Source organism: Hylaeus anthracinus, unplaced genomic scaffold (assembly GCF_026225885.1).
Source record: "Hylaeus anthracinus isolate JK02 unplaced genomic scaffold, UHH_iyHylAnth1.0_haploid 11989, whole genome shotgun sequence".
NCBI classification, from domain to species: domain Eukaryota; kingdom Metazoa; phylum Arthropoda; class Insecta; order Hymenoptera; family Colletidae; genus Hylaeus; species Hylaeus anthracinus.
In genome coordinates this window covers 9,350,810-9,365,078 of record NW_026534337.1, presented here as the reverse complement: position 1 = coordinate 9,365,078, position 14,269 = coordinate 9,350,810, and the positions used below count along the sequence as shown (strand labels likewise).

The following is a 14,269-nucleotide window of genomic DNA, read 5'->3' as shown; positions in this document are numbered from 1 at the left end:
CGGTGAAACTCCCTAATTGTATTATCGGACACGTCCGAATGAACGTGGGGGATTATGAAGTTAATGATGCCTCGCGCGACGCGATATTCGGTTTATCGGACATGCAGCGACGATACTATTCGGTTTATCGGACATGCAGCGATGATACGGACGATAAACTTAATAAAAATGCATTTCAACGTAAATAAACGGCGTGGTAGCCATCTTTATTCAACTTCAGTAGTTTCGCGTACACGTATGTATTTTAGTTTGAACTTCTCTTCGTAGTTAACTGTAGCTTACTCTCCTCGACTTTTCTGTTGAATGATTAATCGAAATACATAATCCACGACTCTTTCAGAGAAAGTAGTACACTTCTGTACAATTGAACATCCTATAATTTCTCGTAGGCGGTTTTTAATATCTTAATGTGGTTTAACACCTTTCTCTGTGATTCTATCTGATTCTATTCATAAATAATAATTTTTCAACTCGGTTATATTTATCAACCCCCAAAACAACTCGAGCCACGCAGAAAATGTTCCCTTTATTCAAAGAAAAATTCCGAATAGAACCACTTACAACGGATCCCTTATTTTGAAGTTACGTCATTGTTTACGCGAAAGGATCAACGGCTCGATCCAGGATCACGCTTGTAGAGACGAAACAAAGTTTCTCAGGTCGTCCATACCGCAAATTGAATCAAGGATTCCCGTGAACGTCAGCTCGTCCTCGTGAATATTCACAAACCGTTCGGGAACTTGAGTTTCCAAAGTAGTTTTCCGTGATAGCCGTCGCGGTTTTCAAAGGAAACGTTTCATCGCGCAATCGTCGATCGCTTAATAATTCAATTACGTTCCAACGTTAAACCTCTCGTTTTCCATCGGTATTTAATCGTTTTCAAAAGTTGCCCGAATAAAATCGAATATTTAAATTCCTCTCGTCGATAAGGAATCGTCCCGCTATCGGCACTCCGAAGTCAAATAGGAGATAAATATTGATAAAAGCAATTGCTCTCAGATATCTTCGAATGTGGAACGTCTACATTTTTACATTGTTGTTTAATGTACCGTTAATTGATCTGTATTGAATCGAACCGATAAGAATTGCTCGTTCGCAATAAATTCAATCGTGGATACCAAAGTAGTGGTTGGATATATTAGGTTGTCCCAAAAGTTTCTTTCGTAATTTGCACTCAATTATTTTGTGCGATAGTGTTTATGTAAATAGACAATCTAATTTCGTAGATGTTGATGTTGTAACAGTAATGGAGCAAAATGAATCGTACACAATTCAATAATGTAACATTAGACAGAAAATATTGTGTATATATTACTTATTAATGAAAAGAAACTTTTGGGACAAAATAATATAATTAAATTCAATAATATTTTTTATTTCGATAACAGCAGTATTATTCAATATTTATTTCATCTATTAGAATAGATTTTTTTTATTAATATTTATATAACATTTCATTATTCGTGTAGTGATAGGAGCACAGGAAAATATCTATCGATTTAATTTATGCAAACAATACATACAATATTTACGAATGTATTCGGGCAAAATATAGCAAAATTCTAAGGGATTATTCTTCGATTACAAACCATTTACTTAAATTGTCGACTTTCATTTCGCTTCAATACATTTCGTTCGAATAATTAATTAAAAATCTCGCAATAATTCGGCAGTAGAAATATTTCGATATCGACTACATTTAATTTATTTTATATCACGGTTTTGTTTACAGCAAGCTGTAATTGCAATAAATAATTAATAGTAGGTAATGAATTAAATTAAGGCGCCCGGAAACTCTTTTATCAGTAGCCGCTTCTTCGGCAGACAGCTCGATAAAACTCATATCGCGATGACACACACTGTCGCATTCCACGATCAAATTCGTTACATTATTTATTACCCTTAAAAATATTATTCATACGCGTACCGTCATCCCCCTCTCGTTTTCTGCAATGTGTTTGATCGCCGTTTGTTGTTACATTAAGCAAAAGTTAGATACTTGTAAACTGTTCAACAAAATTGACATTTTGTACCAGGAGACCACGGTGCTCGAGGAGGTGTTCTTTATTTTGCGCAAAACCCGACTCCGCGATCGTGCAATTTTTGCTGCCTTTTCACTCGTGGACTTGAAACCGCTAAACATCTTTCCGCATTCTTAGATCGAGATATCTTAAATAAATAGATTCAATTAAATAAATTTAATATTTCGTTTCGTTCCATACGTTAAAATATTTAGTAAAATTTCAAATACGACCTACAGAAATAACAGAATTGAAATGAAAGATTTTTTAACTAAGAAATTTTGTGTTTCTTTATCGTTTCTTTCGTATTGTTTAATAAAATCGATGGTGTCAAGCACGTGGCACTACTTTGACATTAGTCACGTGCATAATCACGTGTCGGTTGAGCTAGAGCACGAAATAATTTACAATTTGTAAATTTCAAACATTCGAAATGAGCGTAGATAACGAGTCGGATCTACAGAAACTTTTCTACGAATCGTCGACTAACGATAATGTTTTTACGGTGTCTACAACTGTGGATACAGGTACACAATACAGCTTAATTAGGAGGCCAGGGCACGTGGTTCGTTAATGTAACCTCTACAGAATTACATTTACAGGTTTCGAGTGGCAAGCTGTGGACGAATGCAAAGAAAAGATAAATAAAAATGTTAAGTTCGTTAAGGAACGCGGGAGAATCTTTTTTAATGTATCCTGGACTGAATTTGCACAAGTATTAAAATGTTTTTCATTGCTTTTATATAATAATCTTAGATACAAAATTATTGCAATATTAATATTTAATAAAAAGAGAGTGTAACAATATGTAGATCAAATCAGAGATAGGTTTACAGGATTATCTTGATCTATTTATAATTATAGATACAAGAGATGAGGTCAATAGACAATATATTTATCGTTGCCGATGTAAGACAATTTGTTTTCACGGGAACTAGTAAAGAGACTGATCTGCAGCTTTTTAAGGATGCTGTGCAAAATAGTATAAAATTAGAAAAATGCTTAAATGCTTGGAAACGGATAACTGGTTTCCAAGGAAAAATATATCCAACCACAGAAGAGTATAGTCTAGTAGAAAAAGATTTTAAACTCTCAAACATACTTACCACAGCAGTAACATTTAAAGGCAGAAAAAGAGGCCAAGATCCGTCCGATGCTAAAGACGATGAAATTTTAAGGTACAGGGTAACATGTGAGAGGACTGGTAAACATACATTTGAATCTGGTGATGTTGCCAGAACTATTGGAGGAGAATTACAAGACAAATACCTGTGGCTTGTGGATTTGTCCACGTATTACTTAGAAATAGTTTGTAAATTAATTAATAGTAAGTGAGATATAATTAAATGTAACACTTTAAGAGATCCAAAATACATGCATGTTTGTTTTGCTACAACAAATAAATATGTACCGTTAATAGGTGAATTGATAACACATTTACGTGTCACACACGAGTCTAAGCATCGTAGAAATATCATGTGTTTTGGACCAACTACTCTTAGAGCAACTGTGTGTTATAATTTATTACGATTAGCTCAACCCAGGCCAGGCGATATAATAATTGATCCAATGTGTGGTGGTGGTTCTATTCCAATAGAGGTTGTATAGAATCTAATATGATTTATTTATATACCTATAGGCACAAATAATTAAAAATTGTAACACCAAACATTTTAGGCAGCTTTGGTTTATCCTCAAGCTTATATTATTGCTGGAGACAATCATCCAAAAGCTGTAGTTAGGGCAAAGTCTAATATTGATGCCTCAGCCACTAAATGTAAAATTGATATGATGAATTGGAGTGTATCACAATTACCATTTAAAGATTCATATGTTGATATTGTTGTTACTGACATGGTAATTAAATAGTATACATTAATACTGGTAACATTTTACCATTCTATCATATTAAATCTATAAAAATAATTCTTATAGCCATTTGGAAAACGAAGTGGACGAATGGTAGACAATAGGATACTTTATAAACAATTTTTGATAGAATTAGGACGAATTCTAAAACTCTCAACAGGTCGAAGTGTCTTACTCACTTACGACAGACGTAGTTGTAATATGGTACGTTATTAATTAGTAAATATTATCGGATGAGGCACTTAAGGCAGTTCAACTGAAAGAACCCATTTAAATGCATCCTGTATAATAAAAAAACTGTTTCTTTCCACAGGCTCTACAAATGGCTGGAGACTTATATCGCGTAACAAAAATGTTAGGAGTAAATATAGGCGGCCTTCAAGCCGCCGTTTATGTTTTAAAACGAACAGACGTGCTATGGGATCAATTTAAACCTAAAGCTATTAAGCACGTGAAGCATACGAATAATTGAACTAAGAGATTATAAATTTTGTTATTTATATACTAAACTAACTGATATTTTTGTTACAAATTAATATTTCTTAAGAGTTTAATAAAACGAGATTTCTATATTTCTTATAAAACTTTTATTGTTCACTTAGAATAACAAGCCACATCTTAAAAAATCTACAGTAGATAATATTCATAGGAAGAACTTTCTTCTGCTAGTTTCCATATCGTGTCTTCGTCCTTGTATAAGCCATTCATACTCTCCATATTTGGTGTCAAATGTTCCATGCTGCAAATATCTCAATTTTAAAGTAAATCTCGGTCCTAATTCTCTCAGTGTAGGCTTTCCCTTTTTAAGATCAAATTGGTACCTGCAACATTGTTAATATTACTATGTTTCCATTTTTTAATTAGGTCAATTAAATAATTTATGGAAGTTACCTATGATGCCTGAAGAATATATAATCTCTCTGGTTATGAAATGTTACAGCTCTCCTGCCTTTAAATTCAGGTTGATAGTGAAACAAGGCTCCCAACATTCTTCCAATCGTGTGACCCAAGCGAGTAGTGAAATTGTTCAAAATAACTTCGGGTCTATGTTTTGTAATCTCTTTGTGACTACGTTTTAATTCTGGTGTTATTTTGACATTGCTAAGCTTAAAATATGCTGTTGGTCCATCTGGTAAATGAATGACTAACATACCATCTAAGACACTAGATAAGGAAAGCAATAATAATTGATAAGAATAACAAATATTTGATTATCATAAACATAGGAAAAGGATACTAGGTTTACACTGATCTTCATTAATAACAACAATGTCAGTGAAATTTCTAGCAATGGCACTTTTGACCATTTTCTTTACTCCGGAACGGTTTCTGTACAACGAAATAGAATTTGGTATTATCCTTGTCAACTCCCTCCCAAAAATTCTTGTCTTTCTCGTTGGATTGTCACAGTAGGTGATCAAGACTTTAGGCTCGTAATCGTGTCTATAATAAGAGGCAAATTCGTCGTGTTCCAAGTCAACTTTGAGTTCTAGATTTTCTTCGTCGTCGATGTCTCCGCTGATAGTAGTTTCATCTTTCTCTCTTAAGCTCTCGATAGTATGCGGTACTTGTTTTGGAGCTCCTTCTTGAATTCTCTGTTTCTTGGCTTCCTTTTTGGCCTTTATTTTCTCCTTCAATAGTTTCTGACATTTTTGATGTCGTACTGCTTTGCATTTTATGTGATTAAAGTTGCTGTCAGACGGCAAAATAACCTCTGGCGTTTTATCTTCCGAAATACTTGGACCTTCATCGTTAGTTTCTTCTTTTACTTTACTGAACGGATTCTTTTTCAAATTTTTGTTCTTCATTTTGAGACTTCTACTCTAGTCGATAATTAAAACTGTTTTTTTTTGTACCATGTGCCAGTACATCACACGTGTACTTGATGTTATGAAAAAATTAGGTTAGGTTATATGGAGTTATGCTTCGATACTGCCAACATTAAAATATCACGATTATACTTCTTTCCATATAGAATATATTTTCTTAGATTATTTTTACAGTAATATTAATTTATATACATTTAGATACCTTATATATAAAACACGACGAGAATGTTAACTATACATCTTATATAAATTAGTTTAAAACATTGATGACCTTTATACACAATTGCATATTATAATCGAAAATTATTGTATGTATGTATGCATGTAGTAAAATAATTTAGGAATGATTGCACCCTCCGAATATCTTTCAATCTTAAAGGTTTTTCATTTAAAAAAATTTCATTGCTATCCACAATACAAAAAAGACAGCTATAGAGAATAGGAATAAATATAAAATGTAATAAGTATGACTTCCTTTGGATAAGCGTAAGACTCTTGCCACAGATCCTGTTAAGGAACCGCTTGTTCTTTCAAAATCTTCATCCTGACAAAAAAGTTTATTCTGTATATATAGGCTGTATTTATAATCATTAGATTTTCACAAACAGTGAGAAGTTACTGACCATTCCACGAAGCATTTTATCCTGATATTGCACTTCATTTCCAATGTCAATTGACAAGGACTTCAGTGCATGAATTTTATCCTTTAGGTGATCTGTCATTCTTTCATTCTCGTCTTCCAACCCATTGTGAGTTGATGTTGTTGGTACTGGTTCATAGGCATAATCTGTTGTGAAAACCAATAGAAATCAGAATGAAAGAATTACACCAAAGTGAAAGTAGTACTTTCACATTAATTGACTTACTTGAATGAGTTCGTCGCATTTTATTCTCAATTTTGATAGTTTGATTAAGACCCTCCTGCAATTGAAAATATTATAAATAAACGAGTTAGTAGCATTAGCAAATTATGATGCAAAATTAGGCTATAGTTAATAATTCAACTGTTTAAGTCGATTACATTAACATATTCGTGTTGAACTTTTAATTTATTTTAAAGTAACATTGAAATATATTTAAACAATTGTGTAAAATATTGAAACATGTCGATGTGAATATCATAAACAAAATTTGAACTCGAAGATAAAATATGTTACATACAGTGTTTCACAAATCATTACTAATAATTTATTGTGGATAGATAATATTGATTTAAATATTCATGTTGTTTTTATGTACATTATATTGAACTGTATAATTACAAACCGCGTAAGATAGCTGTCAATCAAGTGATCAGAGACACAAGCAACAATATATGGTAACGTCACGTTGTGGTTATGATGTGTAGCCAGAATTGCCAACCTTGAGCTTTCTCAGCAAGGTTTTACAGCGCCTCTAACGGCAAAACGCTCAAGTTTGTAGTACCAAATTATTATTTGTTATCTAATGTAGGTAAATAACAGTATTTAATGGCGCCATCTAACAGTAAAAGTTGAAACTATTCGGCTACAAACTTGGGCGTTTTGCCGCTAGAGGCGCTGACCACACTCCGAAAATTAGTTCGGTGAATCTACCGCTAGATGGCAACAACAGTCATTACAAAAGTGCGGGAAAATTTGAATATAGGTTCGACAATTACGTAAATAAATTGCAAACAATATTTATCATGGATTTCATCATAGAAATTTTATTTAGAGAAAGTGAAATTCAGTCCATACGAATTATATTTTACACATTGATTCTTTATAAATAATAATACAATACATTTACTTCATGTAGTTTCTTCTCGAGTTTATTATCAGTTACAGTATGTTAAATATAAAGGCACAAACAATGAAAAGTAGTCCTCTACTTCCTAGATCCCTACAATTCTATTACTTGATTCAGTGCTACCTTTGATATATGTAATCGCCACTTAACATTAATATAGATTCTTAACGATAGGAATACTCAATTACAACGTTAACCTAAATCTTTGATGTTGAACTTAAATACGCTCGTTATTTTCTAGATATTCACAACCCTATAAGAAAACGTTCAACGTTAAAAACTCTTCTTACGTATTCCAATTCCTAATTACGAAGGTGACACGCATAAACGAGGAATGAAAATTAAATACATTTCTGTGCTCTATAAACTGTACCCTGAAAAAATTTCAACAAGTATTACAACTTAGTCGCATTCCTTCGTATGCCCTTCGTTATTTCGTATCGTAATCCACAGATACTATATTTATTATACTTTCACGTCTATAACATCTCTACTTCAACATCGAACGACGATCGATAAGTTCTAAAGAATGTTTCTCGTATATAAATTCAACATTAATCGCAAGAATTAATCGTGTCTCTCGCGTTTGTGCACCATGTAATCGTATTATGTCTTTCTATGTATATCAGTACACAATTATTCTACTGACAGTTTGATCCCCAGGGTTTAATGGAAACTAGGCCTGAAATTCGAATACATTAATGTAGACGTGAGTCAGAAATTTCTGCGATAAGAAATTCGGATTATTAATGATTCACTTTGGAATGTTTTTAATGCCACAGGATGTTGGAAGACATTACTTGATTCTTGCACTGTGACTCTTTCCCTACATACGAAATTTTTTTTGTACTTTCACACAGTTTCTAGAGTTAAGAATCAAATTTTCTGAAAATTGTCTGTTAAAATCATCGTAGCTTCGTACTCGCGACGTCATATAAAATCTATCAACAATGAAAAAGGGTTTCACTTTTACTTTGATAGCACCTAGAAAGAAGTTTCCACAGTTTATTATACAAAAATCCTTCCTCTATCGGCTAACGTCGTTTCGCGCGTATCCTTTCTACCCACTAACTTTACAAAACAACACCTTCAAACTTCTCTCGAATAATTGTATACAAAGTTGAGCAGTTAAAATGGATTATCTTAAATTAAAAAAACGCTTGTGCTGGGCTAATGAATCGTTAGGCAAGAAACGTGATCTCGTTTATCCGGTGGTTAACACGTTAGAATATTGTAATCGACGATAAATATTAAAACACATTAGCAATAAATATAGGAAACACGGGACGCCGATTGTATTATTGCTTAGCCATGATACGATTATGATTCGAAACTATACGCTAGTATGTTAAATACCTATGAGAGTCTTCCAGTGCTTGTAAAATTATTTAGCAGAATATTTCGAGTTCAGGGAAACTGTTGACGAATGCATTCTTCGGGATGGGGCTGGACTTACTGGTGCTGAAGGAGAGGGTCCTGTAGGCGTTGTTGGTTTGGACCCTCTCCTACTACGTCTCATCGACGAGTAGGGACTCGTTCCTCTATTCACGCGTTCATGAGCGTAAAGTAACACTCCGATGTCTCGATTACCAGCTTCTAACGCAATTTTCAGAGCGGAACTACCATCTATATCAACGATAGATGGATCGCAATCTGGATGCGCGAGTAATAGTCGTACGATGTCCGTATGTCCGTGTTCTGCAGCGCACATCAAGGCTGTGCTACCATCTTCGTCTTGAATGTTAATCGCTGCTCCTGCGTCCAACAACAATTGAGTCATGTCCTTGCGGCCATGCGATACTGCCAGCATCAAGGCGGTTTGACCATGCTGGAGAAAACATGAATTGTAAAGAATCGTATGCATTAACAAAAATAATCTATCACCATGAAAAATCCTTACCAATTTGGCTCGAATATTAACATCTGCTAGTTGGAATAGCCTGTTAGCCACAGATGCATGAGTGGAGTTTCTGACTTCTGCAAGAGCTGCCAACATCACAGCCGTGTATCCAGCCACGTTTGCCTGATTGATATCGCAAACTTTCGAGTCTAGAAGTATAGAAACCACGTCGAAGTTCCCATGGGAGACCGCGTAATGCATCGCAGTGTTTCCGCTCGAGTCGGTCATATTAACAATGTATTCTAACAAGGAGCTAGAGCATTCTTCGAAACAGTCTAGATAATCTTCTACTTCTAAGGGATTCGCGCTCACGGTGCTAGAGATTTTGAACCACTCCAACTGGATGATGTTGATAGCGTTCTTCATCTGATGCGTAATATTTTTGCTAGGTGATTTCTTAAGGCTATCGTTTAGGACTTTCATGGCGGCCTGCATCTCCTTGGTGGGTTCGAGCTTCTTTCTAGGTTTCTCTTGAATCGGCTGGAACAGAGCAGACTCTGGAAGCTCGTGCTTTTCTTCGATGTCAGTCTCTTTATTTGCAATGTATATCTCCTCTGACTTCTCATCCTTTCTCTTTTCCCCTTGCAGTTGCTGGATACTGTGGAATAATAAAAATAGATAAGAATCGATTTTTTAAAAGGATGGAAACAAGCAACGGTGAAATTGTTTCAACACTTTATCTACCGAGAGTCTATTTATAGACCTTTTAATTTAAGCATCCTGGAATTTATCAACTAATCATCTACATGCAATGTTTAATTTTTGAAAGCAAATAAGCTTTCAAAATACCTAGTAACAGCATGCAAAAGTTAACACGAGCTCAGATTATTACATAAAGAAATGTAAACTCTCTAGATAGCTAAAGTGATAATTTCATACTTCATTTGTATTTTCATTTTTGTTTAATTTTCATGAGGTTTTAACGAGGATAATGTTTCAAGGAGTCAATTACCCTTTCTCGACAAAACGAGCAGAAGATATTTCGGTGGGTTCGATGTCGTTAACTAAAGTGGTGGAGTGTTGTTGCTGCTGCTGTTGCAGCATCGATCAGTCGTGATCGTATACGCGGTTTACTTCTTCACCATACCGAATTCGGAATGCTTTTAAGAACACTTTCTCTGTCACTGACCTCAGAGGTGTTATTTACAAATGTGACCTCTGCGCGTACCTTGAAAACACTTATATGACGCATCCAACGCGCAACCATGGAGTCGAAAAAATCAACAACCCCCCCCCCCCCAAGCATGCGCCTAATGTCGCTAAGCATGTGATACATTCAGGGCCGAGCTAGAAGTACTGGAACCCGATTCTAACTCAAATTACAAAAATAAAAAATAAATAAATAAGGAAGATGTTAAATTCGAGGTAATATTAATAAAACACAATAAGGTATAAAAAGGTTTGTATGAAAAGCAACACTCAAGCGTGGAAGTTATATTTTATTTATTTATTTATGAATTCTTTTCTGGTTTTCAGAGAATTGGAATAATAGATGAAGAATAAAACTAACATATAGCGATTTATTTATAATGTTTATTTGATTAAACAGATGAGTCTTCGTGAAATATGTTATTCAATATTATTATAGAAGTTTCAATCTTTACTCGAGTAGTTGTTCATTCTTGAAGTATTATTCAAAGCTTCTATATAAATAAGAGTATTGCTCATTTTTTATTTGTCGAGGAGTTCTGATGCATCCTTTGTTTATAACACGGCCCTGGATATATTGATCAAATCTATTTACCGAACTACCCCTAACGTCTACTTACCATCCCGGCAGCCACAGATGGCGTGTATCACCTTTTCCAGCGTTTTTATCGACAGATTACAAACGATTATCAAAATTAGTTTGTCTAATTAGTTATTAGTTTACTCGCTAAAGCTTCTATAAATTCGGTAACGCTTGATCGACGGGTTGCGTGGTTCTGATTGGTTCAAGTATCATCAAATTTACAAGGGGGCATCTCTATGACAGAACTAGGCCTAGGAGTACTTAAATAATTTAATAAATGAATATTTCATAGGCACATTTCATTATTGGGAATACATTTCTTACACATATACATGTGGCTTTATGTCTTTGCATTCATCTAGTCTCCTATTCAAGACATTTGTATAATTTAGAAGAGTATCTATGCAGTCTTCAGGATCTGCTCTTATAATATATTGTGTTCATTTAGATGTTTCAATCTATTTAACACCGTAAAAATATATGTAACTATGTTGAATTAATTTTTACTCTAGCTTAAAGTTATTTTGACGTAATTAGAGCCACGCACAAACAACTAAACTATTTCTATAGTTATTACATTTATCTATATGTATGTAATATCTTCTTCTTGAACAAATACTAATAATAATTCAATTATTTAGATAAAATTGACACGATATATTATGTTATTGAAAAGGGGGTAGACTTTTCTTCCAACATCAACTGTTCTCAGAGTATAAAATACACTTTGTTTAAAGGGTTAACGACATCCGCCACCAAACAGAAAGCAAATAAAAATACAGATACTAACCGATTACTGTTCTCATATTGATCCTTGTTATCAGAGTCGTATCTAATCACACCAACAGCGGGTATCTTCGTGTAGGTGTCCTGTCGTTTGAACTGCCTCCTTTGATCGGTCATATTGTTCAACGGGATGTGAGAAGGCCTTGGTATCCTCGAGACCAGACTCGTGTTCTGATGATTCATGTTGTTCTCAGCATTGTTCACGATCTGCTTCGCCAGATTCTTGATGGTCTCCTTGCAGTTGTCGCAATAATTAGCCGCGCAGGAGATGGAGATGTGAGGCTTCACTGATTCCCCTACGGAAACATCGGTGAACTTCTTCTTGATCGGAGACGTACCAAACTCTCTCTTCTTGGGGGCTAGCCCAGTTGTATCGGTGCTCTTCACGGTGGTCCTCACCAGATCATCTACCATGACGCTTACAGACTTGGTGGTCTTCCTCTTTACATTATTGTCGCCGTAGTTGAACGAATAGCTCCTCGAGTTCATCGAATGTAGAGACAGAGGTTGGGTAGCTAGAGGATCGGGACCAACGGCGATGGTCCTCGTTTGAGGACTAACTCTGACCTCGATTCCAATTTCTGACACCCTTGGCTTAGCAGTCATTCCCACGTTACACCTCATCTTGAAAGGTTCGGCTACCTGGGCGTACTGATCCTTCTTCTCGACGATCTTCAAGGGCTCTGGCGTGCACTGACATCCTCTGGAAGTGGTGTCTTTCATCAGAGTACTCTTGTAGATCCTGAGAGCGTCGTCCACGATCACAGCCACGTCCTCCTTCGTCAGGACGTCCTTCATGGTCAAACTGGTCGTGGTTCCATAGGATCGCTTTCTGACCTCCTTCTTCGTCTCTGGTGCGATGTCCTCGATCACGAACCGACTGCACACGAGATCCTTCAGCTTGTTCCTCGTGTTCGTGCCGATATCTCGATATTTCCTCGCGTCTCTGGCGAATTTCGGACTGGTAGGCGGCGTCGATTCCACCTGAAGTGGACTCCTTCTCAAACGATCCCACATTCTCGCTTCATGTGTCGGCTCCTCGTTCATCAGTTGGTTGCGGGTTAAGGTCGACTTCCAACTGTCGCGAGAGTCGTTTGAGTAGAACTTGTCGTAGCTCGATGACGTCCTGTCGTCCAGCAGCGTGCTCTGGTCTCCTATTTCAGGTACGATTTCTTCGATCTGCAATCGACTCCTCTGCAGGGATCGTTTTATCGGGGTGCTTGTTATCATGCCGATATCTCGTGTTCGGACCTGATCGCGTGACAACACACAGGGTTTACTGTTAGAGTAAATGGTTGGAGCAGTCGACTCTTAAACCGTGTTCAGAGGATTGTACGAGTGTTCCGTGGAATAGTAAGTAAATGTTGCATACTTGAGGTGTAAATTGTTTTTGTATTATGATGCTATTTAATATTATTATTGATTAAACTTTGGCTCAGAGGGTCATTAATATTATTTGCGATCTACGAGGGACTAATAAAGTAGCGCGACTTCTTGTCTTCCTTTAATTAAATTGTTTCAGTATGTACCCATGTCTGTAACTTGTTTTATTTAGAATATGTAGGTCCAATTTTCAGCTGATTTCATAATTTATACGCGTATATATTATAGATTTCCTTGCGTACATATATTATGAAAAGTGTACCTCAACTATTACCTTTCACTCTGAATATCGTAAAGCTTGTTTAACGATGAGGGTATTTATATGTACAGGCGTTGACCTCATCGATTTTAATAGCTTTAAAATATATTAAAGGGGATAGCTTTCAGAGTGCTTCCGAGCAAAATGTGATGGCCTGGGTAGAATTTGGGTAATATCGATGTATGAAAACTATCTTATGTGTGACGACGTGTGAATAGGTAGACTAGGTCGCGCATAGAATAGTATATATTATATTGAAGCCTCTACGGAGGCAACAATGCTGCAAACCGTCGCTACAAACATGTTCAGGTCACCGAGAAGATAACAAAGCTGCAATTCCCTATCGATTTCTATTTCTTTTAAATTTATCTTTAATTTCCCTTCATTTCCTGGCATATTTCCTATTAATTTTCCTTCACTTCATGATATATTTCTCTTTAAATTTCCTCTATCATCTGCTATAGTCCCCTTTAATTTCCTTTGATTCCTGGCACATCTCTCTTTAATTTCCCTTCAAATCCTGGCATATCTCCCCTTACATTCCCTTCATTTCCTGGTATATTTCCCTTCATTTCCTGGTACATTTCCCTATAACTTCCCCTCATTTCTGTGATATTTCCCCATAATTTCGCCTCATATCTGTCATATTTCCTCGCTCAACAATGTTGCAAATAGCTCCACACGGAATTCAACAAAGTTGCAAATCGCTCCACACGGAAT

General features: G+C 35.7%; 4 protein-coding genes across 6 annotated transcripts in view; 1 reads left to right on the top strand and 3 right to left on the bottom strand.

The window, feature by feature from the left end:
• The first annotated feature begins 1,494 nt into the window (after positions 1-1,494).
• Positions 1,495-4,465, top strand: LOC128887939 (tRNA (guanine(6)-N2)-methyltransferase THUMP3-like). The gene is made up of 7 exons (XM_054144459.1): positions 1,495-2,548; positions 2,624-2,736; positions 2,886-3,348; positions 3,442-3,620; positions 3,699-3,878; positions 3,957-4,094; positions 4,204-4,465. Exons 1-7 carry the CDS (start codon positions 2,455-2,457, stop codon positions 4,360-4,362), a joined length of 1,326 nt encoding a protein of 441 aa, XP_054000434.1. The 5' UTR covers positions 1,495-2,454; the 3' UTR covers positions 4,363-4,465.
• Positions 4,455-5,804, bottom strand: LOC128887941 (probable ribosome production factor 1). Its single transcript, XM_054144463.1, has 3 exons — positions 5,128-5,804; positions 4,782-5,046; positions 4,455-4,711 (listed from the first exon to the last, which is right to left on the bottom strand). The coding sequence occupies exons 1-3, from the start codon at positions 5,696-5,698 to the stop codon at positions 4,534-4,536; spliced, it is 1,014 nt and encodes a 337-aa protein (XP_054000438.1). The 5' UTR covers positions 5,699-5,804; the 3' UTR covers positions 4,455-4,533.
• A 182-nt stretch (positions 5,805-5,986) lies between these two features.
• On the bottom strand, positions 5,987-7,087 carry LOC128887954 (BET1 homolog). Of its 2 annotated transcripts, none has more exons than XM_054144485.1 (4): positions 6,986-7,087; positions 6,586-6,640; positions 6,343-6,506; positions 5,987-6,263 (listed from the first exon to the last, which is right to left on the bottom strand). In XM_054144485.1, the coding sequence occupies exons 2-4, from the start codon at positions 6,602-6,604 to the stop codon at positions 6,108-6,110; spliced, it is 339 nt and encodes a 112-aa protein (XP_054000460.1). In that variant the 5' UTR covers positions 6,605-6,640; positions 6,986-7,087; the 3' UTR covers positions 5,987-6,107. The 2 variants fall into 2 exon arrangements, with proteins under 2 accessions (XP_054000460.1, XP_054000461.1); XM_054144486.1 differs by lacking the exon at positions 6,986-7,087 and adding an exon at positions 6,881-6,962.
• A 292-nt stretch (positions 7,088-7,379) lies between these two features.
• LOC128887931 (KN motif and ankyrin repeat domain-containing protein 2) overlaps positions 7,380-14,269 on the bottom strand; it is a 32,407-nt gene continuing 25,517 nt past the window's right edge. For both annotated transcript variants that reach the window (XM_054144436.1, XM_054144437.1), the window contains 3 exons: positions 11,912-13,158; positions 9,390-9,987; positions 7,380-9,317 (listed from right to left, as the gene is read on the bottom strand). In XM_054144436.1, coding sequence (XP_054000411.1) covers positions 8,874-9,317; positions 9,390-9,987; positions 11,912-13,158 — 2,289 coding nt within the window. In that variant the 3' untranslated portion in view covers positions 7,380-8,873. The remainder of the gene's footprint in view (positions 9,318-9,389; positions 9,988-11,911; positions 13,159-14,269) is intronic.

Excerpts from the sequence above, each read along its gene's own strand:
- LOC128887954 (XM_054144485.1), bottom strand. Across the intron at positions 6,264-6,342 it reads ATAAAATGCTTCGTGGAATG|GATGAAGATTTTGAAAGAAC; the intron begins GTCAGTAACTTC and ends CTTTTTTGTCAG.
- LOC128887941 (XM_054144463.1), bottom strand. The coding sequence starts at position 5,698 with ATGAAGAACAAAAATTTGAAAAAGAATCCGTTCAGTAAAGTAAAAGAA. Across the intron at positions 5,047-5,127 it reads TGAAGATCAGTGTAAACCTA|ATGGTATGTTAGTCATTCAT; the intron begins GTATCCTTTTCC and ends CTAGTGTCTTAG. Across the intron at positions 4,712-4,781 it reads ATATTCTTCAGGCATCATAG|GTACCAATTTGATCTTAAAA; the intron begins GTAACTTCCATA and ends ACAATGTTGCAG.
- LOC128887939 (XM_054144459.1), top strand. The coding sequence starts at position 2,455 with ATGAGCGTAGATAACGAGTCGGATCTACAGAAACTTTTCTACGAATCG. Across the intron at positions 2,549-2,623 it reads GTCTACAACTGTGGATACAG|GTTTCGAGTGGCAAGCTGTG; the intron begins GTACACAATACA and ends TTACATTTACAG. Across the intron at positions 3,349-3,441 it reads AGTTTGTAAATTAATTAATA|GTGAATTGATAACACATTTA; the intron begins GTAAGTGAGATA and ends TACCGTTAATAG.